The sequence below is a fragment of the Lepisosteus oculatus genome, chromosome 2 (assembly GCF_040954835.1).
Source record: "Lepisosteus oculatus isolate fLepOcu1 chromosome 2, fLepOcu1.hap2, whole genome shotgun sequence".
In the NCBI taxonomy this organism is placed as follows: domain Eukaryota; kingdom Metazoa; phylum Chordata; class Actinopteri; order Semionotiformes; family Lepisosteidae; genus Lepisosteus; species Lepisosteus oculatus.
In genome coordinates, this window is record NC_090697.1 from 35,162,782 (window position 1) to 35,188,362 (window position 25,581).

General features: G+C 34.7%; 1 protein-coding gene across 2 annotated transcripts; it reads right to left on the reverse strand.

Annotated features, from left to right (window-relative positions):
* Positions 1 to 5: 5 nt before the first annotated feature.
* Positions 6 to 24,515, reverse strand: sim1a (SIM bHLH transcription factor 1a). 2 transcript variants are annotated; one of them, XM_015349586.2, is made up of 12 exons: positions 24,120 to 24,515; positions 23,177 to 23,785; positions 18,569 to 18,651; positions 16,850 to 16,939; positions 16,539 to 16,647; positions 16,352 to 16,437; positions 15,518 to 15,717; positions 15,303 to 15,409; positions 14,719 to 14,866; positions 6,243 to 6,408; positions 5,466 to 5,883; positions 6 to 2,036 (listed from the first exon to the last, which is right to left on the reverse strand). In XM_015349586.2, exons 2-12 carry the CDS (start codon positions 23,349 to 23,351, stop codon positions 1,300 to 1,302), a joined length of 2,319 nt encoding a protein of 772 aa, XP_015205072.1. In that variant the 5' UTR covers positions 23,352 to 23,785; positions 24,120 to 24,515; the 3' UTR covers positions 6 to 1,299. The 2 variants fall into 2 exon arrangements, with proteins under 2 accessions (XP_015205072.1, XP_069034740.1); XM_069178639.1 differs by lacking the exons at positions 18,569 to 18,651; positions 23,177 to 23,785; positions 24,120 to 24,515 and having other exon boundaries at positions 7 to 2,036; positions 16,539 to 16,643; positions 16,850 to 16,915.
* Between the last annotated feature and the right edge of the window lie 1,066 nt (positions 24,516 to 25,581).

The following is a 25,581-nucleotide window of genomic DNA, read 5'->3' on the forward strand; positions in this document are numbered from 1 at the left end:
AATTGTGGAGATCTATTTTAAAAAGGCGTCAGTTCTATTTTATGTTTATTCTGACTTTAAAGAAAGCTTCTTGAAAAATTAACCACAGTTGTATTTTAGGTACCTTGTTTGCCCTCTGTCTTTGCTCTTGATAAACCTGGAGAAGGCAGCACAAAGCCCAGGATTCCATTTCTTGGAAGAACTGTCAAAAAACACATGCAGCCAGTGATCTGTTTGATTGCAACTATATTTCAAAACCAAAAGAAAACATTTTTTTCATTCACATAATAAATACATTTATGCACCTGTAGCTCAAATGTCATTTTGAGAGCATATTTACATCATAAATAAATCTAGTCAAGAAACATTGTACAAGTTCAAAGAAACATAGGTAGCCCAACCAAAAAGTCTTTTTAAATACATTAGGAGAAATCAGAAAATGTACAAATTATATCTACATTTTAATATACTATAAGGCTACTGCTGACCTTACAAGGCAAGGCAAACTGCCAAATCTCCTGGATTAACCAACTACTAAGAAAAGAACTTCTTGAGTGAGGTCGTAAACTTGAGCAATAGATCACTTTTTTAGGTATGCTGAGACCAGCCTTCTCAAACTCATTTCTAATTTATTTTTCACTCCATGTGAAACATCTCACCTTCTCAACACAATACAAAATTCTTGTTCCATTATTTTTTCTACGGAATTATGGCTCTGTGTCGACGTTCACATTATGAGCATCAAATCATTTTTGACTAATGGGAATTAGTTAAGAAAAAACAAAATATCTTTCATGTTAGGTGTCCTGCTGAATTCACTCCTGCAATTTAAAGCTGTGCCACGTTAAAATCCACCTTCAACCCAAATGAAAATGGTAGAATTATTCGACTCCCTTGCCTTAAGATAACATAGTAATACCTTTTTTTAATTTAGTCTGACTGATCAAACGTTTTCAAACTAAAATCATTCCATCCTTATCGTAAAAGATATATATCTCTGTTTGCCATACATCCTTCAGATCTTTAAAATCTATGCAAATGTAGTCAAAATGTGTGTGCCAATGCAGGGAGGCATAAGGTCACAATCCAGTTTATGATTAACTTGGCTGTTCCTTAAAAATTCACTAACGGATAACAAGACCTTCTAAAGAAACTCGTAACGCCTTGTAGTTCATTTAAATGTTTCTGCTTTAGATCATCACATAGCAATCCTTTAAGCCTTACAATTCTAGTGCATCTCAGGCAGACCAAACACTAACTCTAGTGAAATGAGTGCTTTAAATATTTGGGCAGCTCTCAGCACCACAACTTTTACAAATGTCAGCTTCCATTTGTGATTATGACAGATGTCCCTTTGTGTCCCTGCGCTGGATCCTGCTGCATTCGTAAATGCGAAGTCACGTCATAGTGGGAGCCATTGCAACCCAAAGAATAGTTTCGGAGGGTTTCGGCATCGTAAAGGTGCTCCAGTGCATAGCCAGTCAGGGAGTATGCATGCTTGTCAAAGTACTGACGGTGGTGGGAAGAATAATAGGAAGGGGAGGACGTGCAATGGTTTCCGTGAGTTTGGTGAGGAGAAAGGTCTGACTGCAAGTAATCCTTGGTTAAGGATAAACCGGATTTGGAAATTCTGTCCGAACTTGGGCTACTTATTCGTGACAGCGACGTGGGGCTGTTGTCCTGCTCATTGTCATGGGGACTTATCATCTTCCTGTCCCTGTGCTGAAGGTGGTCACACAGAGCAGAGCTGGTGACCGCAGGACCTCGGCACACTACCCCCTGTGGCTGAGTCTGTGGGAAGTCAGTGCCGAAACACGATGAGTGGGTCTTTGCCACGCCATTCAGTGGTGCCAGGTGATCCTGATTGGCCTTCCTAAGCTGCAATCGGCTCTCTTCCTCCTTAATCATCTGCTGTGTGGCCCTGATGAGTGTTTCTATCTTGCTGGGCTCGTGAGGGCTGCTCTGAAAGTGGTCACTGCGGTATCGATCTCCCGAGTCACTGGCTGATCCAGGGTCTGGAGAGCTGACAACACTGTCTTCATCCCAGTGGCCTCTCACTGCAGAAACATTGAAACACATCGAAAGGATCACATTTAGATTTGCCAAATAACAAAGTAAATCCTGTACATTTAGTTTGAAAATTAGTTAATTTTACTCAGAATTTTACTGTAATGCAGTTGAATTTAAAAGATACTGAATTTCTGATATTAATATACATGGTGGTGACAGTGTGGACATAAAGACAGGTTTCTGCTTGTTACATTTTTACTATATTACAGGCAGCTCATTTTCATTTACCTAACAGATAATTGTTGTCTTGAGGATGATTTTCTTTTTTAGTTTCACATACTGTAGCTAGAGTAGTTAATTGCTTTGCTACTACTTAAATTAAAATATATTAAAATACTGCTTAAAAGTCACAACATTACCAGGTCTGTCTAATTTCAAATAAAAATTGTAATATAGAGGCAAATATGTGTACAATAACCAACAGTAGTGACCTCAGAAGAAACAGATCATAATTGATTTTTATGAGGAGAAGGAAGGTCAAGATTTCCTTTCCAAAGATAGCTCTAATGAAAAAATGAAATATATAACGAACGTTCGGGAGAGATGACGACAGCCAAGTTCAATCAGTCTCAGCTGTCGGTAATTTGTAATCAATCATGATGTCATTTCCTCACCTAAAACATAAATACCATATGTTATCCTCTCCTCTCTTTTACATACGTCTATTGCATCCTTCCTTCTGCCCCTTGGTCACTCCTCAGTCTGCATTGGGGTCCCAGCCTCCCTGACCTTTGGCCAGGAGGTTGGCCCTCAGACAAGCAGGTTGAGCCACATTTACTGTGACTAAAACACTCCATAAGCCTTTCAGTATGCTTAATTCCTGGGTGTTGCTATTCCTAGGGAACTAAGAATTTTTATCTATGAACTGAATTAATGTTTCAGAATCAAGCTTTTTTACATAATCACCTTCGTAAATGCAATTTATTTTGTAATAAATATACGATAGGAAAATCGAACTCACGTAAATATTCTTAGTAGCAAATTATACAATAAACAAACATCATGAAATATGTTAAATGACAAATTGTCATGTTTTATTTTCATCAAAGCTGAAAAGCCTAATTTTGAATCATAGAAGCGTGCAAATTATTTACCTATATGGATGTACCAAAAAATATCAGCTCTTAAAGCTTTAACTACACAGTTTTCTTAAGTGAAAATTTTAAAGATTATACAAAGACTGTGTCTCTTGCAATTTCTGACAGACTCAAAGCTATTTCTTAAACTAGGAGATTAGGAGTGAGAGTGGATTTAATTTAAGATAGGAAAATCTTACATTCAAATTATCCTTCTGCATATGGATTGTCTTGCTGATATTCTGCCCTTGGTTATACTCGAATCATCACTTCTTCTCATTAAATATTTTTAAGGTAACTAAAAAACTTGGAAAACATGTTAAAGTCTAATTAAAAAATATTGTTCTATGCAATATTTTTACCAACGGAGATGAGGTGATCCTATTGGACCTATTTTTACCATGAACTAAAAAATCACAAATTGAATATGCTGGGGGAGGGGGGGGGGGGTATTTCAATTGTGTCGATTGCCTTTTATTTTTAAAATCATTGCTTTTAGTTCAGATTATTTCTAAGCAGCTTCCACCTAAACACCACTGAGATTTTTTAATTGTCAGATATGAGATGAATCATTAAATAACTAAATATATCACAATTTCTGGAATAATCTAAATCCTCCTTGTCCATCAAGGTATTCCCCATAAATTTATCTTGAAAACTATATTTTAAACACCATTTCAAGTTTCATTTGATTTTGTTTTACAAAACAAATGCTCCGGCAAAACTTTAAATACAGTTTGCTGGAGCTTCATCTCACATGTTTCACGGACACCTATGGTAATGCATTAAGTCTACAAACAAATTATCTTTGGGTGATTTTGTTAAAATGTATATGATATTGATTATAAACATTACTTGTATGTTAGATATTCCAGAGCTCATTAAATCAAGCAAAACATTTTCAAATGCAGAGACCATAAATGTTATAATAATATGTTGTAATAAAAACACATTAAACAGTTATATATTTAGTTTTTGTAACTCAAGAATTGCTTTTAAATAAAGTTCACTTACTGCATTACTGATTGCATTAACAAAGCATTTTTACAAATAACTGCAGCATTGGCTGATGTGTATTTAACATAGCAGTGACAGTACTTCATTGTTATTTTAGTTTACAAATAGGCATTTTTATAATAGCCCATAGTGATCCCCTGATTAGATTTGGGATCCGTTATTACTCTTTTATTAAATACACTATTAATAGAAAACGTGATTCTCAGATCTGGTAATATGGTATGTAAATATCATGCTAGTAATCTAGGGTTCTTTTCTAAAATAAACACACAGTACACTGGGGACAACAATATCCATGAATTGATGCTTTACGGATGGTGAGAACCATTTGGCTTAACCCGTCAAGTTAATGGGTATCTTCCTGGTAATAGTACACAGAGGCTTGAACCCCAGTCAGACTGAGTGACCAAAGGGGTAGCCGCAAGGTGGATGGGGCAGAGGAGGGATGCTTGAGACGAATGAAAAGGGAGGTGTTTGAGTTCTATAAATGTAGCTACTGTAGTTTTGTAATTCTGTGTATTGATGGTGATTTAGTACAGCTGTGCGAGATTGACTTGTCGTTGTTATACCTCCCGAATTTCAGTTTCGTTAAAACTTTCTTTAAACGAGACTTCATGGATCAAAGTTGCATGTGATTTCAGGTTCGTCTCATTTTTGCAAAAACAGTTAAGAAGATACATTGAATAGAGTAAAAAAAGCGAATGTATTGTCTCTTTTACTGTGTGTTACTCCAGATGGAATACAGAATCCCTATTTTCTCTACAAATGAAAAGAGCCAGCTAAAATTAACATATTCTGCCTTTAAAACTGTTTTTTTTTACTAATTTTATCTCCAAGTGGTAAATAAACATTCTGTGTGATTTATATTATTAATTATCTGCAATGAGTATCTGATTTATCTTTAAGGCTTTCAAATATTATGTTTGCTTCTTACACAGAAATGGCTGCAATTTCTTTTTTTAAAGTTCATATGCAATTATGATCATTAAGCATCTGGAATTATGGATTCATTTACTTAAAGTTTCATCCACGGCTCGGAACCTTGGGAAGCTTCTCAAAGCTTGCTGGGAACGTAACTAACCTTGTCAGAGATTTGTGATCTTGTTTCTTTGACAGCTAGAACATTCCACAATTTTAAGTAATCTGGTTAATTGCTGATGGTGAAATTTACAGATGTGTAGGCTCACATATAATCTGAATAGTGTTGATATGAAAGAAGATGGTCTATTTGATTATAGCCATCAGGTGCAGCAAATTGTCCTGTTTTGAGCAAGGTGAGCAAAAAAAACAGAAGAGCATTAAACAATAGCATTGATAGCTTACCATGGACACTGTGAACTGAAGCAATGTGTGGCATGCAGTTGTCAAATCCTTCCCTGTTTTCTGGTGAGGATTTGGGGACAGTCAGCAGGGAACGAGAGGTACTCCACCAGCTCTCCCTGGCGGGCTGAGGAGTGCCCAGAAAGTACCTGCCAGCCTCACACCTGCCCCCATCACAGGCCTGGCTGTGGTAATGGGAGTGCCTTTCTTCACTCAGTCTGGCAGCATGGTCGAGGGTAAAACCGTAACACAGAGAGCTGCGGTCCGAATACTGTCTGTAGGCACAGGAGACGTCAGGGTGTTGGGAGTGTGGTCCCTCTCCGTGATCCAACAGTTGGGGGGAGGCAGAATCAGTCAACGGACTCCCACCCCACTGGCTCTCATGGTCAGACTCTGACCTTTCAGTGTGAAATCCAGAATACTACAGGATTCCAAAGAAGACAACAAGTTATTTTAAACAGAAGCACTCTTCTTAATCTACTGAGCTAACTGCACAAAATTAAATAAGAACGTTCATTCACTCTTATTGTTTTGTGACACTCTACTTATTGCAGCAGATTTTCTAACTGTAAAAAAAAGGAGCCGCTTTTTAAAATGACCTTTGTTCGTCTAGTTTCTGGTTTATCATAGAAAAACAACATCAGAGTTTAACGTTTCAAATTAGTTTCCTTTGATCTCCAGACAAGCCGTCAGTTCAAGTAAAATGGTCTTTACTTAATAACTATATTCTCTGTTATATTCAAATGAACCTCTGTCGTGCCTTTTGAAGTGTTGTTTTACCTGTGGGTATGGAGAAGCTCTGGCTTTTGACTTAGTTCGGGCCACACGGGATTTGCTTGGTTTCCTGCTGTCCGTGATTGTGGGTGTAGAGTTTGCGTAAGAAAATGATGGCTTGTTTGATGTCACTTGGTCTAATGATAGCTGTAGTCCCTTATATTCTGTTTCCCTGTATAGTGATAAACAAAAAGACAAGTACATTTAAACTTTTACAAATCAACAAATTGGATACAAAATTGATTTGGCCCTGCTCCTTCCAATTGTGCTTTCAGGTTAAAATATCTTTATCACAAATTCATTATGCTATTGGTCTCAACACTCACTTGTTATATACTTAATATCTCTTAGACTAAATTAATACTTGTTTTTAGATATAGTGAACAAAGGAGGGTATTTGAGGCGTTATATAATTTGAAACATCAATGTAGTTCACAAAGAAAATAAATATGCCAATATTTAGATTCACTCAAAACACTGACATGTCTTCATAAATTTGTTTTTGATGGTTCAAACCTGTGATTAAGACCAAGACTTGTAATGAGAAATTCATGTCTGGGTGCCAAATGTTTCCAAGGGGTTTAGAAATAAAAGATCAGGTGTCAAGACAGTTCCTACGCTGGCTCACTGTTGTAATTTGGTTCTCAGGATAAATACGGATGGATCTTTCCCAGCATTCACGGATTTGTATCCCTACTTCATAGCCCTTGCAGCAGCCCCTGGAATCAAGATAGGAGGTCCTGAACTCCTTGAACTTAGCAGCCATATTACCATAAGAAGCCAGAATGACCCCCTGAATAAAGAACTTGAAAGGTTCAGAAAACTTCCTTCTTCAACACAGCAGCCATATCACCCTGCAACTTACACTGAACCTCAGCAGGTGTGAGCCTGGTCAGTACCTGGATTGGAGACCTCCTGGAAAAAACTAAGGTTGCTGCTGGAAGAGGTGTTAGTGGGGCCAGCAGGGGGTGCTCACCCTGCGGTCCATGTGGGTCCTAATGCCCAAGCATAGTGACAGGGACACTATACTGTAAACAGGCGCCATCCTTCAGATAAGACGTAAAACCGAGGTCCTGACTCTCTGTGGTCATTAAAAATCACAGGGTGTTTCTCGAAAAGAGTAGAGGTGTAACAGTAATAATTATTATTATTATTATTATTATTATTATTATTATTATTATTATTATCTCATCCTCCTGGCCAGGCTGTTGTCCCCCACCCAAGGAGGCTCATGTCAAAGAAGACCCTTTGTACACCCACCTAATGAATGAAGTTGTTGGATATGGGCTGCGTCTTCTGAATTTAATGAAGGCCGTCAGATTGAGGATTCAGTTTATTTCCATGGCATTCCAAATACATGACTACATACAGCAGGTTTCTGCGACATCAGTCCACCATACATTTGACTAAATCTTGGAGAAGTTATTATTATCCCTATTATCACTAAAACTAGTTAAACTAGAAACTAGACCTAAGCAGTCTCAATGTCAGGTGCCCTTCCAATGAACCTTACATTTTTATTGTATAATCTGCATTTTCTATTATGAATTGGGGGGTGGGTGGGGGGGGGCGATGGGTTTTTGGAACTACAATAAAAGCATGATCAATTCACATCAGCTTTTCCAGTAAGAAATCATTTAGCAAGATTTAAAGAAAACATATTAGTAGAATTACATCTCATTTTATCTATTTTTACATACCGAAATATTAACAGCATAATCACTTTTTTTGTAAAAACAAATTTTCCAAGAACAAGCACCCATTTAAAAATCCTATGCATGGGATATCTGTTACATGATACTCTATTTAAAGCCTTTCCGGTAATATGTATGATTATTATTAACTCTATAATATCTTTGCTCAAACAATGAAACAGATGTTTTGCCAAAAATATTTTCATTTATTTTCTATGGTACTGCCTAACAATTCTCATGCTTACGTACTTGAAGGCTTAAATAATGTACTTTTGTGAATGTGTATTGTCCTATTGTTAAGACTGGAATTCTTTTCTCGTAAAGCAAACACAGCTATCAGAGAAGTGTGTGCACACAGAGATTTAGCTTGGCAAAGAAACATTAAAATAAAATTCTCTTCCAAGATGCTTTTATAAACTATGAATTATTCTTAAAAAGTATTGCTTCCGTATGACAACTAGATAAATACCCCCCACTTAAAATGTTTTATAGCTCCCACAGATCATGGAATACAGTTTGGCTCATTAATCCCTAAATTAACATTATGTAGGCTGTTCAAAGGATTAAACTTGTGGTAAAATGTGCCTATAAACCCTGTCACAACAATCCTCAGTTTCTGTTAGCAGAACTGTATGCTTACAATGATGAATAAATAAGAGCGCTATTAGAAAAGTTTTCCAGGACATTCGAAGTTTTCTTGACAATTATTATAATTTAAAATAATGACAAATGCCGTATTTCAATAAAGGCCTACAGCATGAACAATTAATTTTCTACAGGCTGTCTTCATAACCATTAGCATTTAGAATTCCAACAGAAACATAATACAGCAAATTAAATTTGGAATCTGTACTGCTTTAAGACCGGTGTTTCAGTGCCAGCCACAAGCCCGTGCAGATGAGTAAAACTTCAGTCACAGCAAAAATGTACTGTACACAATGAACATTCATCTACAGTTGATACGCACAAACATGAAGTAGTCATCTGAACAACAACAGTAAACAGCAAAAAATCTATTCTCAGGCAACAGGATAAATTGTTCAAGATTTTAGAGACAAACTGTTTACATTGATCCATGTACATGGACCTCTTTTTTTACACAGGAAGCTTTTATCCTATGCGACTTATATTGACATTTATACAGCTGGGCATTTTACTGGGGGAAGCAGGGTAAAGTAACTTGCTCAAGGCTACAACAACAGAATCTCACCCAGAACACAAACACACAGCCTTCTAGTTACAAGCCCAGAGCCCTAGCCACTGCTCCACAATGCTGCATTTACTGTACGTCTCAGCAATCGGCTCAGTTGCTCTCGGACTACACCAAATATTTTCACATTTGAAATAAAACTGTTTTTTAACTTCGGTTATACCTGCTAACTAAAAGAAAAGCAGAGGCCCATTACCATTAGAGTAATTCTATAGGGTTTCTTAATTTCACATTTTATATTGTCCCTCTTCTAAAGAATGAAATATAGACCTAAACTTCCACCTAATTATGATTGGATAGAATAGGAACTAGCTTAGAATAGTAAAGAGCATGCCTGGCTACTTTCTTTACTCACAGATCTACACATTTTAAGTAAATAGTTGTCTCATATATTCAGATCTTTTCTTTTAATTTTTGTCCAAAGCAAAAACCAAACTAATATTTTTCAGTCTATGATCCAGTGAACTCCACAGCCCTTGCCACTTAGTACTGAATGTCTCCTTGTATTGTCTAATGCAATACATCATCACTCACAGAAAGTTAATCATTTATAGTTTTGTTAGTTACTGTACAAACATTGCATTGCTCTGACAGCCTACATTTCTAAGACAGACCCATTATTTGAATTAATTTAAAGCTTATCTGTTCCAGCTCTTATTGCTTGACCTATTAATGCTTAACTAAATATGCATTAAAAACCACTGTTTAAACTGCTTTTATAAGTTTAAATAATATTGAGATTGGACGCACTGCACTGATTATATGCATGAAACCATTGTTATCTTTTATTAAAGTACATAAAGGTGTGTACTATGCACCCCGCTTTCTGAGCACACAAATATTTTTTTAAAATAATAAAACAGTTGAGTCAAAAACATCTGAATGTTGTAATTAAAAGTCAATAAATGCTTTTAAAAAAACTCATATTTGAGTACTCAGTTGTGGTTACATAACATTTAGAAGTGTTTGTTGTTCATTCAGTATGTACCTAGCTTTTATAAATACATAACAGAAGGAATCAATTAGTTCAAATAGAAAGAGAGATTAATAGCCTTTCCTTGCTTGTTTCAAAACCAGAATAAAATTTTGCTTGCAATATTAATCCAAGAGAGGAAATTATTTCCACAAAAGTAAGAATTTAGTGGTCTTACTACAGACCCAGACTTATTTAACATCAAATTGAGACGTTGAACAGTATTACAAATGCTTTCTTAATATTTTAAAATATTGTACCTTTTTATAATGGGCATGTAATGTTTGATACACACCTGTCTCTTAAGATTATACGCATCTTAAAGTGCTTTTATGCTGTCCCTGAATTAGGAAAAATAATTTACAGTTGATACAGTAAGACCATTTACTGACATTAGTAAAAATCTGCCACAAATGTATAATGCAGCTGTTCAATCCTTGAAACTTAACACAGAATGTTTACCAAGTAGACAAAATCAGAAGGGAATCTCCACATATTTATGAATGAATACATTTATTAATTAAATTTTGGATATGAATTATATTTGACAAAACTGAACAAGGACAATATACTTAATATAGCTCAAAAATACATTCAATTCAATATTCACGCACATATTATGTATAGACCTCCCTCACAATGTATGTATATACATCTGTAGTACACATTCAAAGTGTACGTAGGCTACCTGAAACCCAAGAGTCTATGTGGTGAAATCTTTATTATTACACATTAACACCGAGTGGGCAAGTCAATCAATCATTTTATGTGCTATAGAACCCTTTACAACACTGCCAAAAATAAATATCTTCCAAATGGTTACAGTTTTGTTCAAAAGTCCAGAGGTTCTTGTTGGGGTTTATAAACCTCTCTTGTAACTATTAAAAAATCCTGTGAATTTCCACACAAACACAAACCTGACTCTGTTAATTGAAAATTTCAAGATGCCAGTCATTCCCAACTAATTAAAGTGATCTGATAATGAAGAAGGGATCCGGACATTATCTCCTGCTGCATTTTAAAAGATTTGCTCTCAATGAGCAACAATTATGATGATCCTACAATAAACTGTGAAAAAACAATAACACTGAAATTACATTTTTAATAGGATTTTCAATATTACAAAAGCACAAAATAGAAGAAGTTACATATAGATTTCCCTCAACAAAAAGCTGACTAGAGAAAACAAACTGGAATTCAGTATTTATACTAGTTGGCAGTGGAAACTGAAATAAAATCCTTTACACATTCTTCATTTTGCTGCTTTAAAAGTCATGTCTATGCTCAGTTCATACTGAGTAAAACATAAAAATGTGTAATTTGTGGACCTATAATGTTATAACAGCAACACATCCAAGAATCTATCACTATGATTTGAAGTCAAGCAGAGTTTTATGAAGCTTCGCATGTTTCATCAACAGGAAATCGATTGGCATTACAAACTGAAATCGGTGCCATCAATAAAACACAACCCAAACTTCACTAAACATTTCAGATTGTTCTGTTCGTTTGAGGTTTGGAAGTAATTTTCCTTGTGCATGTATTTTTGAAGAAATTCATATAGGTTAACATTCTGTTTTTAGGCTGTTTTCGTTTTTAATGTTAATCTAAGTAAAGGTGAATAGATTTGTGACAAATCTATTCACAAACAGCTGCATTTGTATTAGCAAAACTCTCTTAACTGTGTTTGAGTGATTTATGACAGAATACCATTCCTTTATTTTAGAATTTATGTTATTAAATCCTGGAGTTCATTCCACTGAAGTCCTGTAAATGTTCATACTTTGGGATCTTCCGTTCACAATTCACAATGGGCCAGTTTATACAAGTGCTTTTTCACATGAATCAGCATGGTGCGGTGTGCACGTGTGGGTGGAAAACCTTTGAACATGCTGGAAACAGCCTTACTGTTTTGTATAGGACGTTGGTCTTTTCGGGTCAGATTCAGCAAAATGTGCAACTTAGTATATCACTAAATACACTGTTCATGGAATTGCACATCAAATGAAAAGTATGAAGTTTCAGTTTTAAGGAAATTTCAGGAAATTCTTAATATATGGATAACCCTAAATGATGAGGGTGAGGGAACCTTATACTGTAATTAAGCTATAAATAAATCGTTGATTTTTTTAAATATAGGACCATATAAGATTTATTTGAAGTTTTTACCACATAAAAACGGTTTTCAGTATCTGGAGTATTAAAACTGGGCCGTTTAGAATGCCTATGTTTAAATAAGTGTGGACCAGAACACTCCAGCAATGCATTACAAAATGGGGATTCTCTCTCTGAATCAATGGGACAGTTCTGTGAACAGGGAAGCACTATATTCCAGGTAAACTGCACCTGGAGCCAAACGGACTATACAGTAGATGTAGATAACTGAAATATTACCTTCTATCTGTTTTGTTATTTGAAAGGCATTTCAAAGAAAAAAAAGAGCAATCCGTAGAGAAGAGAGACTTTACTTGTAAAAAAATGCAAAATAGTACCAAGTCCACTCTGATTTCACGAGACATAAAATCCCTCAGTAATGAAAAACCCACATGTAAACCAAGCAACTGCTTTTTCCATTTACAGCATATACTAGGAAGACCAGTCTGCACTTCTCACTTGAGATGGAACATCTGATTGACATAAGGTAAAGGTAATAAAATATTTCAGTAATCTATAAAACCTTAGCGATTAATACACTTAAAACAAACTGGCAGCCATAAACTGGCAGCCATGGAATTGTTTTATTTTTATTACCTGTTAATTACAGAACATAAACCTTTTGATGGTTTTTGGCATGATATGTATTAATTCAATGTGCTTTATTTGCCACTAATCTCATTTTATCCTGAGAAGAGGTTCTTATATTATATCCGGTAATCTGCCTGTGTGTTTTTTCAGATAATAAAATATTTTAACAATCTATGAAACCTTAGTGATTAATACACTTAAAACAAACTTGCAGCCATAAACCGATCATTTTTTATTTTCATTACCTGTTAATTACAGGTCATAAAACTTTTGATGGCTTTTGGTATAATATGTATTAACTGAATTATTTTTTTGCAACAATATGGAGTAAATAAATTCAGCACACACGCACGGCCATTTGAACTTCATCTAAACTGTCTGCATTATGAATCACAGGAGTCATAAAGAAAAAACAAGTAGATAAGAGGTTTGTTCTATCTGGTGATAATTTGTAACCATTTACAGTACATGCACTGGTGTGCTGAATGATCAGGATGAATCAAAATTGGACAGTATTTCCAAAACTGATAAATCAAGTAATCAAGGAGTATGCGTTACAAGCATATATACAGTATTATGCAGTTTCAGATCTTCTAACAGAAGACCTTCTGAATAAACTTGTTTTATATAAGAAAAAAAAATCTGCTTAAGGAATTTCGGGCATCAATCTCTTCCCAGTGGAATTATATTGTTTTTTGACAGAATGCAAGAGACTTTTCTACACAAATCCTTGGGATTAAGAGAGCAAAGATATACATTACAAGAGTTACCCAATCCTAAACATACTAGGAAACTGAACATCCTGTTAAATTCAGTCACCACCTCATTCTCAAATGTATGAAAATAAACCATGTTGTTTTGCATTATCTTGTTTTTTGTTACATATCTAATGCAACGTTCACACCTGAAAGTGACTGTTAATTTGATTTCTCTTTTCTGTGGATTACGAACAATACTTTGCCAATGAATGTCACAAACAATAATGCAGAAGAATAAAAGGCCCAAATACAAATCAACATAAGGGGTATTAATTTGACACTAATTTACATTAATTTGTTTTTCTACGAAGAATGGTAATAGAGCTCATGGTAACAGAAATAATAATATATGAATCCCCATTTTGCTTGTTATAAAAATTCTAATGCTCTGTAAATACTTATTGAAGAGCTTTCTTGTTAGAGAGCAGAATCTGATTTCTTAACTGTCAAAATAATACATGACTTGATTTTTCAGATACACCAACCTTAACAGGAACGTCTACAAATCTAATTTCTAAATAAAAAAAAACACTTTCCACAATCATAGATACTCCTCAGATACACCATAATTTAACTGTTCAACTTTTTTATGTTATTATGATCAATATTCCTCCAATCTGCAATATAAACAGAATGTTCTACATGTAAACATTAAGAGAATGTTTTAGAAAATGCTGTCTCATCCTCTCACAATTTCGCAGTCGCATACATCTTCCATAACCATAATTAACTTAATCATGTATATAATTTAAAATTTAATTTAATTTAAAATTTCTGAAAGAAGAGCTTTCCTTTGTCCTCTCTGCATAATGGAGAAACAGTATAAAGCACATCTGTTTCCAGAAAAGGAATATAGTCCACTATATTGATATGGAGCATTTATTGACATAACAATGTGAAATTTTAATTGAATTAACATCTTGGAGAAGCTGGAATCTTAGATCTATTGAAATATTAGAAAATGTTAAGACTGTCTTGTAATATTTTTTCCTAGTATTTTAGCCTTGTTTAAAATTCCAGGAAAACAATAATATTTTCATTTTTTTCCATCATATCTTGTAAGCTTACAGCTTCCTGATGTTATAAAATTATGACTACTTACGTCAGAACATAGTTAACACTGACTATGCAGTGCGGCCTGGAGGACCTGCTGTTGTGTACGATTGTAGCATAACTCTGGATCCATACCCATCCTCCATGTTTGGCAAGAAATCTGTAGTATTTTGTAGTGACTTGTCCTTTTACAAGTACTGCAGCAAAAAAAGAAAATGTTTTCAAACATAAAAAGTCAGAATGCAAAATAAAATTACAATAACACAGTAAATTTTAGCATAATTAAGAACACGTTAATTTTACCTTACAAAATGTACCAAAATACAAACAGTACCAACACAATGTACCAAAATACAGACGGAATTGTCAAAGAATTTCTTTTTAGCAATAATCTTGTTTTTTTTTCAAAACATATCCAAGGCTTCAAAGATTTAATTTAATTAAACATACCACTTCCTGTACTACAAATTTCTAAGGGTTAGACCATTCTCTAAGTTTCAATATTGACCTTAATTGCATTGTTAAATTAAAAAATATTTGTACTTGTTTTTTGTGTCTTTCATTCAGGTAAACAACCCAAAATCTGATTATACACCTGCACATTTTAAAACCAGAATAGATAGACCTACTCACACAGATGATGAGCACACCGTAAGTGAAAGGTATCACAGCTATGAACATGGTGGTAGAGGGTTTTTTCTATCAAATCTTGAGGTTCGTAACCTGTCAGATCAGCAACTCTGTGGAAGGTAAGAAAAAGGGATAGTTTTAATTGTGGTAGGAGTCTTTCGTACAGGTAGACAGTTTCTGTGTTCCATTTCTCCTCGGTTACCTGGTAAAATGCCTACCTGGAATCTAAAAATATCAGTTTCATGTCAAGGCTGGCTCGGAACATGAACATGTTGCTGTGCAGTTTGATTTCCGTGACTGCACTGGGGGGCAGTGAGTGGCCAACAGCCACCAGTCCTACATTCTGGTAACACCCGTCAAACGGAGACATGTCCAGGCTGTACTGGCGGATCTTCAGATACCCACTGCAGTGAATAACCTGAAAGACACAATAGCAAATCAATATATTAACTTGTTCTGATGCTGGCATTTGTGTTTATGTTTTTTTATCCTTATCATTGACTGTCTGATGCTAATGTATCCATAATGAGTTAAATTTAATACATTTCCAGAAAAAAATGTTTAGAAATAAATATAGGCCTCTTCTAATTAGACCACACACAGTGTATTTGCTGGGTGCCGAAATGTTTACCACTCTAGTTGTAGGATAACTCTTTTCAATGAAAATTATTTTAGGGAATGTGTATATATTTCAATTTGTATTTTACGTTAGCCAGACGTTTAGGGTAGGTTTATCTAAAAAAAGTGCAAGGCTTTGTTGTCATTGCATGCAGCATTATACACTTACTATAGTATTCGTTTTAAGGGCAATGATTCATTGTTATTTTTATACTAAGTTTCTCTTTAAAACACTGGTCTCTGAAAATTTATCTGGTTTAAAATTAGAACATTAAAACAGAATAGAATACAAAACCAAGTACAAAATAGGTCAATAAAAATAAAAGAAGACTGAAGATTGTTGCGATAAAATTAAAACAATGATGACAAAGAACGTTTTTATGAACTAAAGAAGAATTCTGAGAATTTCCAGATCTGTCAAGATTATTACAAACCTTGTATCCACCACACGTCAGTCCCGCATTTCTTTTCGCTAGTACGCATTTCATTCTTAAGAAAAAAGAGCGCTCTATTTCGTACTCTGAAATATAAAAAGAACCCCGTTATTGTAATTGTAAAGTTATATACTGTTTTTGATGAAAATGTGCATCAATAACTTTCTTTTTATTTTTAGGTGCATACCTTGGACAAAGTGTGAATGATAAGGTTGGTGGGCTGTGAGCACTGCCGTCATTTCGTCATGATCAGCGGGGTGGATATATTCATAAATGCTATTTCCAGTCAGCTCTACCTGTTAAAATTAACTTTTGTCATTCATTTATAATAGACTTACCATACACGATCATTATAAATCAAGCCACATAAAGGCTGGTTATAAAAAATGAAATATTTTCTCTGCACGTTGCGCGGAACAATAGCAAGAGACACCGCAGAAGCAGACATTTCAGGGATGACAACATACAAATAAATATCACAGAAGAGTCCACGCATACCTGCGACAACCCCAAGTGCACTGACGCAGTTTCTGAAATGTACATTATCTTCCCATCCGGAGCCACGACAAAAATGAATCCATCTAACGTCTACGAAAAACAAAAAAAACAACAACTCTAATTAACACAGAAGAAAATACATAAATTAAAATCCTACATTATTTCAATATTTAAAAGTGTTTCCGTCGTATTATTATTGTTGATCATGATTATAAAGGAAAAGGCGTACAAGCAACACTTTTTTTTCAACAGTATAATTCTTTACTTGAAAAAAGTGTGATCTGTGGACGATTTTGAATACTAGAAAACAATATTTTACTGAAATGAACAGTGGCATTTTGCGTGCATATTTTCCGCATACGTTATTTTTATTACATGGTATTATTAATATATACATATTTTACCTAGCTACTACAATGCTTCTTTTAGGCCAACATTATTATTTCATCTTTTTATTTGCGTTTTTATTCGTTTGTAATTATTACAACACTTGTAAAATAGATTTTGATACGGTCATGTTTTGGTCACATTATTTAATCGAATAATTAATGCGTAATATTAATACTAGGTTAAAATGGCAAATTAAGCAAAATATCGCCACATTGCAATTAGACTTTACTAGCATTTTGGATTGGGAGCAGCGGTGTACAGTGTTTTGTAGATCAGGTTAAACGATTTCTTCTAGTTAAGCATTGTGTTAACGTACTGCATTAAAGCTTTTATTTGTATCTTCGACATAAAATCTTAGAGCACAAGTTCCGTCTCCAAACTTTCTTCTGTAGCTCCTGAACATGCTGTGCTGCAGTGATCCATGAAGAATCAAAATATATTCGGGAAGACACAATCGGCCTCGAATTTCAAATGCTTAACATGCGATAATGTACTATAAACAGGAGGTGCCTAGTGCGAACAAGCTAAAGTAATCACAGTAAAGTGTATTCTCACATATTAAACAGTATAAACACACACTATGCTCTAAAAAGCCAAGGTAAACCAGCTACTTTAAATAATTAAACCTTGTTCGACGTTTTAAACCTAAAGAGTAAATACATTTTATATAATAACGAATGAACAGAATCTGAATTAATAATCGTTTGATGCCAAAACAATTAAAAGGCTAAACATATATACTGTTCGAAGTTAAGCTATATAGTTCAACTCGCTGTACTCCCATGATATATTAAGTAATTGTAATTATAATATCAAATACACCACTCGTATTTTTGGGAACTAATTTGCACCTTAGTTATGTAAAATAAATAATAATAATAGTTTTAATTTATATAGCGCTTTTCTGGACACTCCACTCAAAGCCTTTTACAGGTAATGGGGACTCCCCTCCACCACCACCAATATAACTCTTAAAAGGCTACAATCTCCGAAAACCACTCAACAGCAACATTAATAATAATAATAATAATAATAATAATAATAATAATAATAATAATAATAATAATGAGTGGTTTACAAACGCATATTAACGCAAATAAAACCAGAATTCATTGGCGGTGAATTTTTACTTTCAATACAGATTAACTTTAGGGGGGGTATTCCGAATAAAGACCTAAAACATAGAAATATCCCAATACCATATCACAGCAAGCATCATTCACTTTATGAAAGTAAGAACTCTCCATAGAATGCTGAAATTAGATATACAGTGACCAGTCAAAAATTATTTTTATAGTACTTTAAGCCATTGTATAAACTTTAAGTTACCTGTAAGAGATGTGATCCCAATTCCCGGCCCACATTGTCCAAAGAACTTGTACGGCTTGGGTGACCCCAAGCTTCCCCTAGTCCTAAAATTAGAAATAATTAATCAGTAAACTCATCACGCAGTTGTGAAAAAACAGAATAAACTACTTCGACTGTAAACATTTAGCTCAGCATCTTTACAAAGGATACTTATTAATTGCACAGCACCTGTTGAGGTAACATTAAAGACATTCCTGAAACTTAGTACTATTCGTTACGAGATCCTTCCATTGGCTTCCGGCTATAATTTCAGACAGTCTTATTACTTAATACAGATTTTATTTAAATGTCCGTATTTGGGGCGTTTGTACGCGCTATACGAGCAGTATACTACATATTGTAAGCTTAGGAGCAAAAGTCGATAGGTTTACAATATAAAGAATTAAAAACTTTAACACATAGATCATTTCATTGAGATTTTAGCCTATATCCCTATTTTACAATCAGGAGAAAGCCAGGAAATTCGATAAAGTAAATAAGAGTTGCTTTACTGAAATCCTGATTGAAATGCAAATCATACAAAAACAAACATACACTGGACGAAGATCAAAGCAAACTATGGTTTCCCATTTTGATATTAACCAAATATGCACTTCGCGTTTACATAACAGAAACAACAAAAACATCCCCTATCGGCTAATCGAACACACGGGACTCGGGAAACTCCAATAAAGGTGACAATTCCAGTTTCTAAAGCAATTGACGATTGATGAAAAACACAGCTTCAATTCGTCATGTACTGCATGTGATAACTAACATGGCGTTTAGAGTTATTCAGTATAAAAGCCTAACAGTAACAATCGTCCTTTTCACTTTGAACATCGCTGTCTCGTTAATTATACTGGGGGGAAAAAAGTATTTTAAAGTAAAATGACTTTCCATGAATACAAGAGAAGGTTCTGTAATGTGTAACCCGTGAAATGTAAGAGATGACAATATTTGATTGCACAAACTTCTTTACGTCTATTACTGTTCCTCCCCAATATATTATAGTGTTAGGAAGTACTGCATACCACCGAATTCGAGTTCTTCCTAAATAATAGAAGACATCCATAATATATTAAGAGCTACGGCTGCAAACCCCCTGCTCTACTTCAGGAAAACGTTTTTTTCCCCAACCTATGTTCGTCCACAAAAAGTTTAATTAATATAGTTCGTTAGGTGTAAACATTATCTTACATGCCACAAAAGGTCGGCTCGTCTGTTCTGTGTGATAATCTGCAAGAGTACTAAGATTTAGCTTTGGTTTTGCACTTGACCTACCGCGGGGAGAAAACGAATGCTTCACATCAGTCTGCTTAAATAAGGACAAAATACGCGTTGCCTTGAAATGCATTAGATTAGAAATAAGATCTAAAGATACTCTTGCAATTTGAAGAGGTCTAAACGCAGGAAAGTGCCTTTCAAATGAAAAGAGTAGCTGTTGAAACTAAGAAGAATAATTGAATCTTTTTTCAAAAGGATTTTTTTCAATTGCTTACAGGACTAGGGAAAACATCTCTCTGGTTAACGTATTACTGTTTTTGGAAAGGTTCCCAGTTACTTGGAAAATCAACTTTAAAATTGCTACAACCGATTAACTGAAATCGCTACCATGTTCACGTAAACCTTAGCCTTTAAACAGATGGCTAATATAATACTAACGAGCATTGAAATACTAAGCATTTACATTTATAGTAAAATAAATCTAATAAAATAAAAAGAAAAAGTAAGAATATATTCCTAAATATTATAAAAAGTGTTCTTTCTGTAAATAAAAATTAAAACAAGGTCCTCGTTTAAAATGCAAATAACGATCTCCTCAAGAAACTATTTTATAAAGGTGAATATTCAAATATACAGCATAATATTATAAATAATATTAACTAATTCATTATTATGGGTGATATGATAATTATCTTTTCGTGTGTATCAACACTGGCATAAGCAACACTCACTTTGAGATGTATGATTTTGTAAAAATACTCTAACCTACTCATGAAAACACGCATTTATAGTTCTTGCAACTAATCTTACACAGACAAAGGATAGCTCTCTGACTATCCGATTTCACCGTCTTCCAGTGAGTTGAACTAAATTAAACTTCCTCAGAGTTAAAAAAAGCAATAAAACATGGTATCTTTTACGCTGCAGGAAGAAAGCTATGAGTAATATACTTGGTACATCAAACGTGACATTGCATTTTATTGTATAAAAGCGATGTTGGCAGTATTAGTTATAGTAAGAAAACGATGGTAATGGATTAATGTAAAACAAACGGTTCTTCATAACAGGAATTATGAAGCTCTTCTAAAGGGCCTACTACTCGAACCACATACAGTAGCACCTCACAATATAGCTCTTTATCCCTGGAAATCTGTTTTAAGTGTACATTTATTTCTAACCAATTACTGCGTTTTCTAATTCTCCAAATAACTCCAAAGTTATTTTTTATCAAACTTAGTTGGGATGTTTTTATAATTATTGCTTGTATTATTTTTATTGCTGTTTTGTATTTATCACTTCTGTGCATAACCGTTAAATGAAAATATTCTCATTAAAATACGCAGCACAATGACATGTTTTTATACTTAAACCTATTTATTTCTAAATTAACATGGCATAATAAAATTGTATTATATTTACTCTGTATCTATAATTACTTCTATAATTATATTCCACTGTACATTCCAAATGTAATGTGAAATAAAAAGTACATATCAGTCGCATTAAAACACGATGTTAAACTGTATAATAGTGTTTAGGAATTACGTATTAGTGAGAAAACGTTTTGTCCTTTTCGGCAGTCTATCTGCACTCCCTTGTTAAAATCTTTGACTTTATCGGTTCTTCCATTTTTTAGGGCACATACGGCAAGATAGAGCTGTTTGCCGGGATTAAGTTCAAACCTAATTCTTCTAAATTACTCTAAAAAAAGAAAGTGACGCGTGAAAGAAGCGAAATGAGAAAAACTTGTGGAAGAAAAATAAACAGTGAAACCTAACACTCAATCACTTTAGAAAAACAGCAGAGAAAACATCAAATCAGGAGCTCGGGTGGGAACGATTTCTAGACCAGACTATAAAACTAAATAATGCAAGAACAATCTTTTTTTTCATTATAATATCTGAAATGCTGTAAACGTGTTCAGTACTTTTGAACATTGCTATCATTGTTGATGATCAAGTGTTTACAATGTACGAAAAAGGGAAGTGTTTACAACCAATGTAAGGAAGAGAAGTGTGGAATTCTCGCTCAGGAAGATTGTTTAAAAAAACAACAGTTAACCCGACGTTATAACGTTGCTATATTTCTTGCTTTCATGTATTTTGTGTTTGCAACTTGACACTAATGTCCATTTAACACTCTCAAACAATTAAATGTTCACTTAATACGTGAATATGTAACAGATAATAAAGTACAGATACAGATATAACGAAGGTATTGAACACATATGTGTATACAATATGCAGATGTAATTAACAGATTCTTAAACCAAATTTAGCTCCACAAATATTTTCGTTTTGTAGGCCAAACATGCGAGAACTCACCCATGAAAAGTCTTCAACATAAATGCATTTCAATACATTCTAAACAGCTAATCAGATTAAAAAGCATATACAAGATAAAATATCCATATGTTGTATGCAAGTACATACCAGTTTCACTTTGCATTTACAATTTCCGATACGAATCGATAAATTATTCAAGATTTGGGGATTCAATTCTTTTACAGTCTGACATGCAAACGCTGAATTCGGACCTTTAACTTTAGTAACTGGCGACTTGGATCCGCCATTCCTTCTCCATCAAAATTACTCATATCTCTACAAGCAACACCATATGCTATTTCTGATCAAACATCGAGCCACACAGGCACCAATAATTGGCAAGACCTACTTGCAACCACGCAGAAAAGTAGCCCATTGAGACTGGAAGAGGTGGCAAATGATTGCTAATAAACCTTTTTAGGAGCATCACAGTCATCATTGCAAATGATAGGCTCATTTTGACAGCAAAGAACATCATAAAGCAATGCCATAAAATAAGTCTCACTACTGATTTAAATGAAGCCAGCCATTAACATTAAAATGCTCTCTGCTTTTTGTTTTCTTAGTAGAGCTGATAATGTAAACATATTTACAAATAGCCGATTTCTGATTCGGTCGCGGTTGTACCTATATGTGTTTTCAATGGCCTACCGCAGCATCAACTCTGAAATTGAAAATCGTTAAAACACATATTGTTATTATACATACTGCCATACTTGCAGTGAGCGCCTGTCTTGATAAATTTCAACGCGTAACCTCGACGGTTTAGAATTATACAATGATGCAGCTAAACAGGACGAAACCGATATACTCCTCACCAGATACGCTTATTTTAAAAAACAATAAAATTAAACTCTTTCTGGTGTTTTAAACTTTGTGTTAACACAGAAAATCAACTACTAGTTCAAAAACAAAGAATTACCGCTAATTTAAAATCAAGGCAGACCATTTCCATGACACATGCCCTTACACTATATTCTTCCTATATGTATTTTTGTTTCCATAATTCCACAAAATACTCAGATTTTAGTAAACTTACCTTCGGGAAAAACGATTCTCATCTTTAAGTAGCTGGTTGTGAGCCTTATTATAGACGCTTTGTCTAGTTGGGATGTGATGGCTGATGGCAGAGGCAACAGTTTTGCCAGTTCGTAGAATTCACTGTTTTCTTTTTCCCGTCTTGTCCGGGCAGCATTTTTGGACTTTTCCTTCATTTTTTTTTCAGTTTATTTAATATATAACCTCTATTCGACCCTTGTCCTGCTTCAATGTACTGACAGGTCCGCCAGAAGACAATAAATACAGATTTATAGCTAACTCATTTTAACAAGAAATATTCTAGTTGTATTGAGTGGTGCTAGAAGGATATTTTTTACGGACTGTACCTGCAATGTATATCTAGGTATCTAGGTTCTGATCGATAATTTAAACTAAATCCAAAACGGGTCAGAAGAGCCTCGGGTCCAAAGTCACTTGTAGGCCAGTGTGGAAAATGGTGAACTTCTTGTCCCGTTTTCATGCTGGGAGAACAGGTGAAGCCATAATCCATTTATTTTACTTCACAATTTTAAGGCCAGGCATCTCTTTTTCCTTTACTGACAAATGTTGAAGTCCTCCATAGCGTTCTTGAAAACAATAACACGTTCCACTGGGAAAGAAAGCAATATGTTACAAATTATCCATCCAATATTTTACGGTTATACAGTTATTAGTTTTACAACGTCAAACCAGTGTGAGGCATCGTCAGGGTTTGGAGTGCATTTACACCATAGGCTCATGGTCAAAATAATTAATACAAATGTGCACGTGCATTCTAGCTCACATCAGTGCATACACACGAATGGAAATATTATTTTGTTCAGTATCTGAGAACCAAACTCCACACATAGCAGTTTTAACAAATTAGCTGACGTATTTAACGCTAGTCGCGCACCCCACCGTTGTATTAACACGGATTTAGACAGGCTTGTGCAATAACTTACCTCAATTCACAGCAGGGAGGACTCTAACTTCCATTTTCATTCAGTCCAGGACAATTTAACTACTCTTTGACCCACTTCACTTCTCGCACCTTCTTTATTTTGAAGTCTTCGCAGAATTCCACCTGAGAGAGCAGGAGGAGCTGTTATTGAATACACATCTCTAATTTAGGGATGTGAGTGTCTAAACTAGTTTCCACCCCCTCCTCTCTTCCAAACTCTCAATCTTTCCTGATCTACCTAAGTCCTGCCCATCTCCAATCTTTGTCATAATCACCGCTGCTCTTATTGGGCAGCGAGTGTTGTGGTCGGTTTGGCTATTGGGCGGTTTTAACACCATCGTATCCGCGCTAGAAGTGAAACCGGGATTTCTCAGAAATACTAACCTCTGACCTCCGCAGAAAGCAACGTGAAGAAAATTAGGCAGCTACGACGTACTTTAAAGTTGCCTATTCTATGTTTATACAGTTAAAAGCATACAAAACCAAACGGGCCGCATTCTATTTTCAGTGTGCTTGCTTTGATTGAAAATTACTTTATGTAATTTAGGTTACATAAAGTACCTGGCTGCAAGGCTTGTACAGTGTTTAATAACTGTATTCCAGAAATCTTAGGGCATCTCACATTTTATAATACTTAAGTATAAGTATGTTGACGAGTCGGGAACTAAATAACCTTTTTTTTTGGTTTGTGCTTTCCGGTGTTTAGTTCTATGATTTACATAAACTTTAAAAATGAGAGAAACATGATTTCAATGTATAAATGTCAAGTGTAACACTGTGCTTATTTGGATTTCATTCCAATTTTTCCCTAATAGGTAAAAGTTAACATGAATAAGTGGCGGATAACTGTACTGCAAGCAGAGCTGACATCATCTTGAGTCTCTCCCAGGGATGTCTGTTCTTCTGCTTCTGAAGATTTAAACACAACAAACTGGCACCAGTCAGTAGCCGCGGTTTCCTCAGAAGGATCTCGCCCGCAATGTACCGGCATATATGTTGTTTCATGAATTTATTCCTTATTTAAAAAAAATACATGTTATATAAATATAACCTATTAAGCTACGCTGGTATAATTGAAGTGGTGGTTCACTTGTTTCCATTCAACCTGTGCGAACACTTTTAAAAAGCTCACGGTTCCCAAGACGTCTAAAAGAAGACAAAAGCATCATACTTTTTTAAATTATTGTAAAACTGTGTAAGTTCTGAAACGTTTAATGTATTTACATAAAAATTCCAGGCGATGTAACGTTTTTATTGCATTACTGTAATGTGGAACATTATTGTTAAATATTCTTGATTATTCTAGGTTTTTTAGGAACTCGACATAAACAGATGAATGACTCACAGGAAAATCACATTTATGAAGAAAAGATGCATAATGTTAAATTCAATACTAACTGAAAAGTTTTTACCGTGTCACTTTTTTTTCAACTTTTTGATTGTCAGTCAACTGTTAAAGGCAC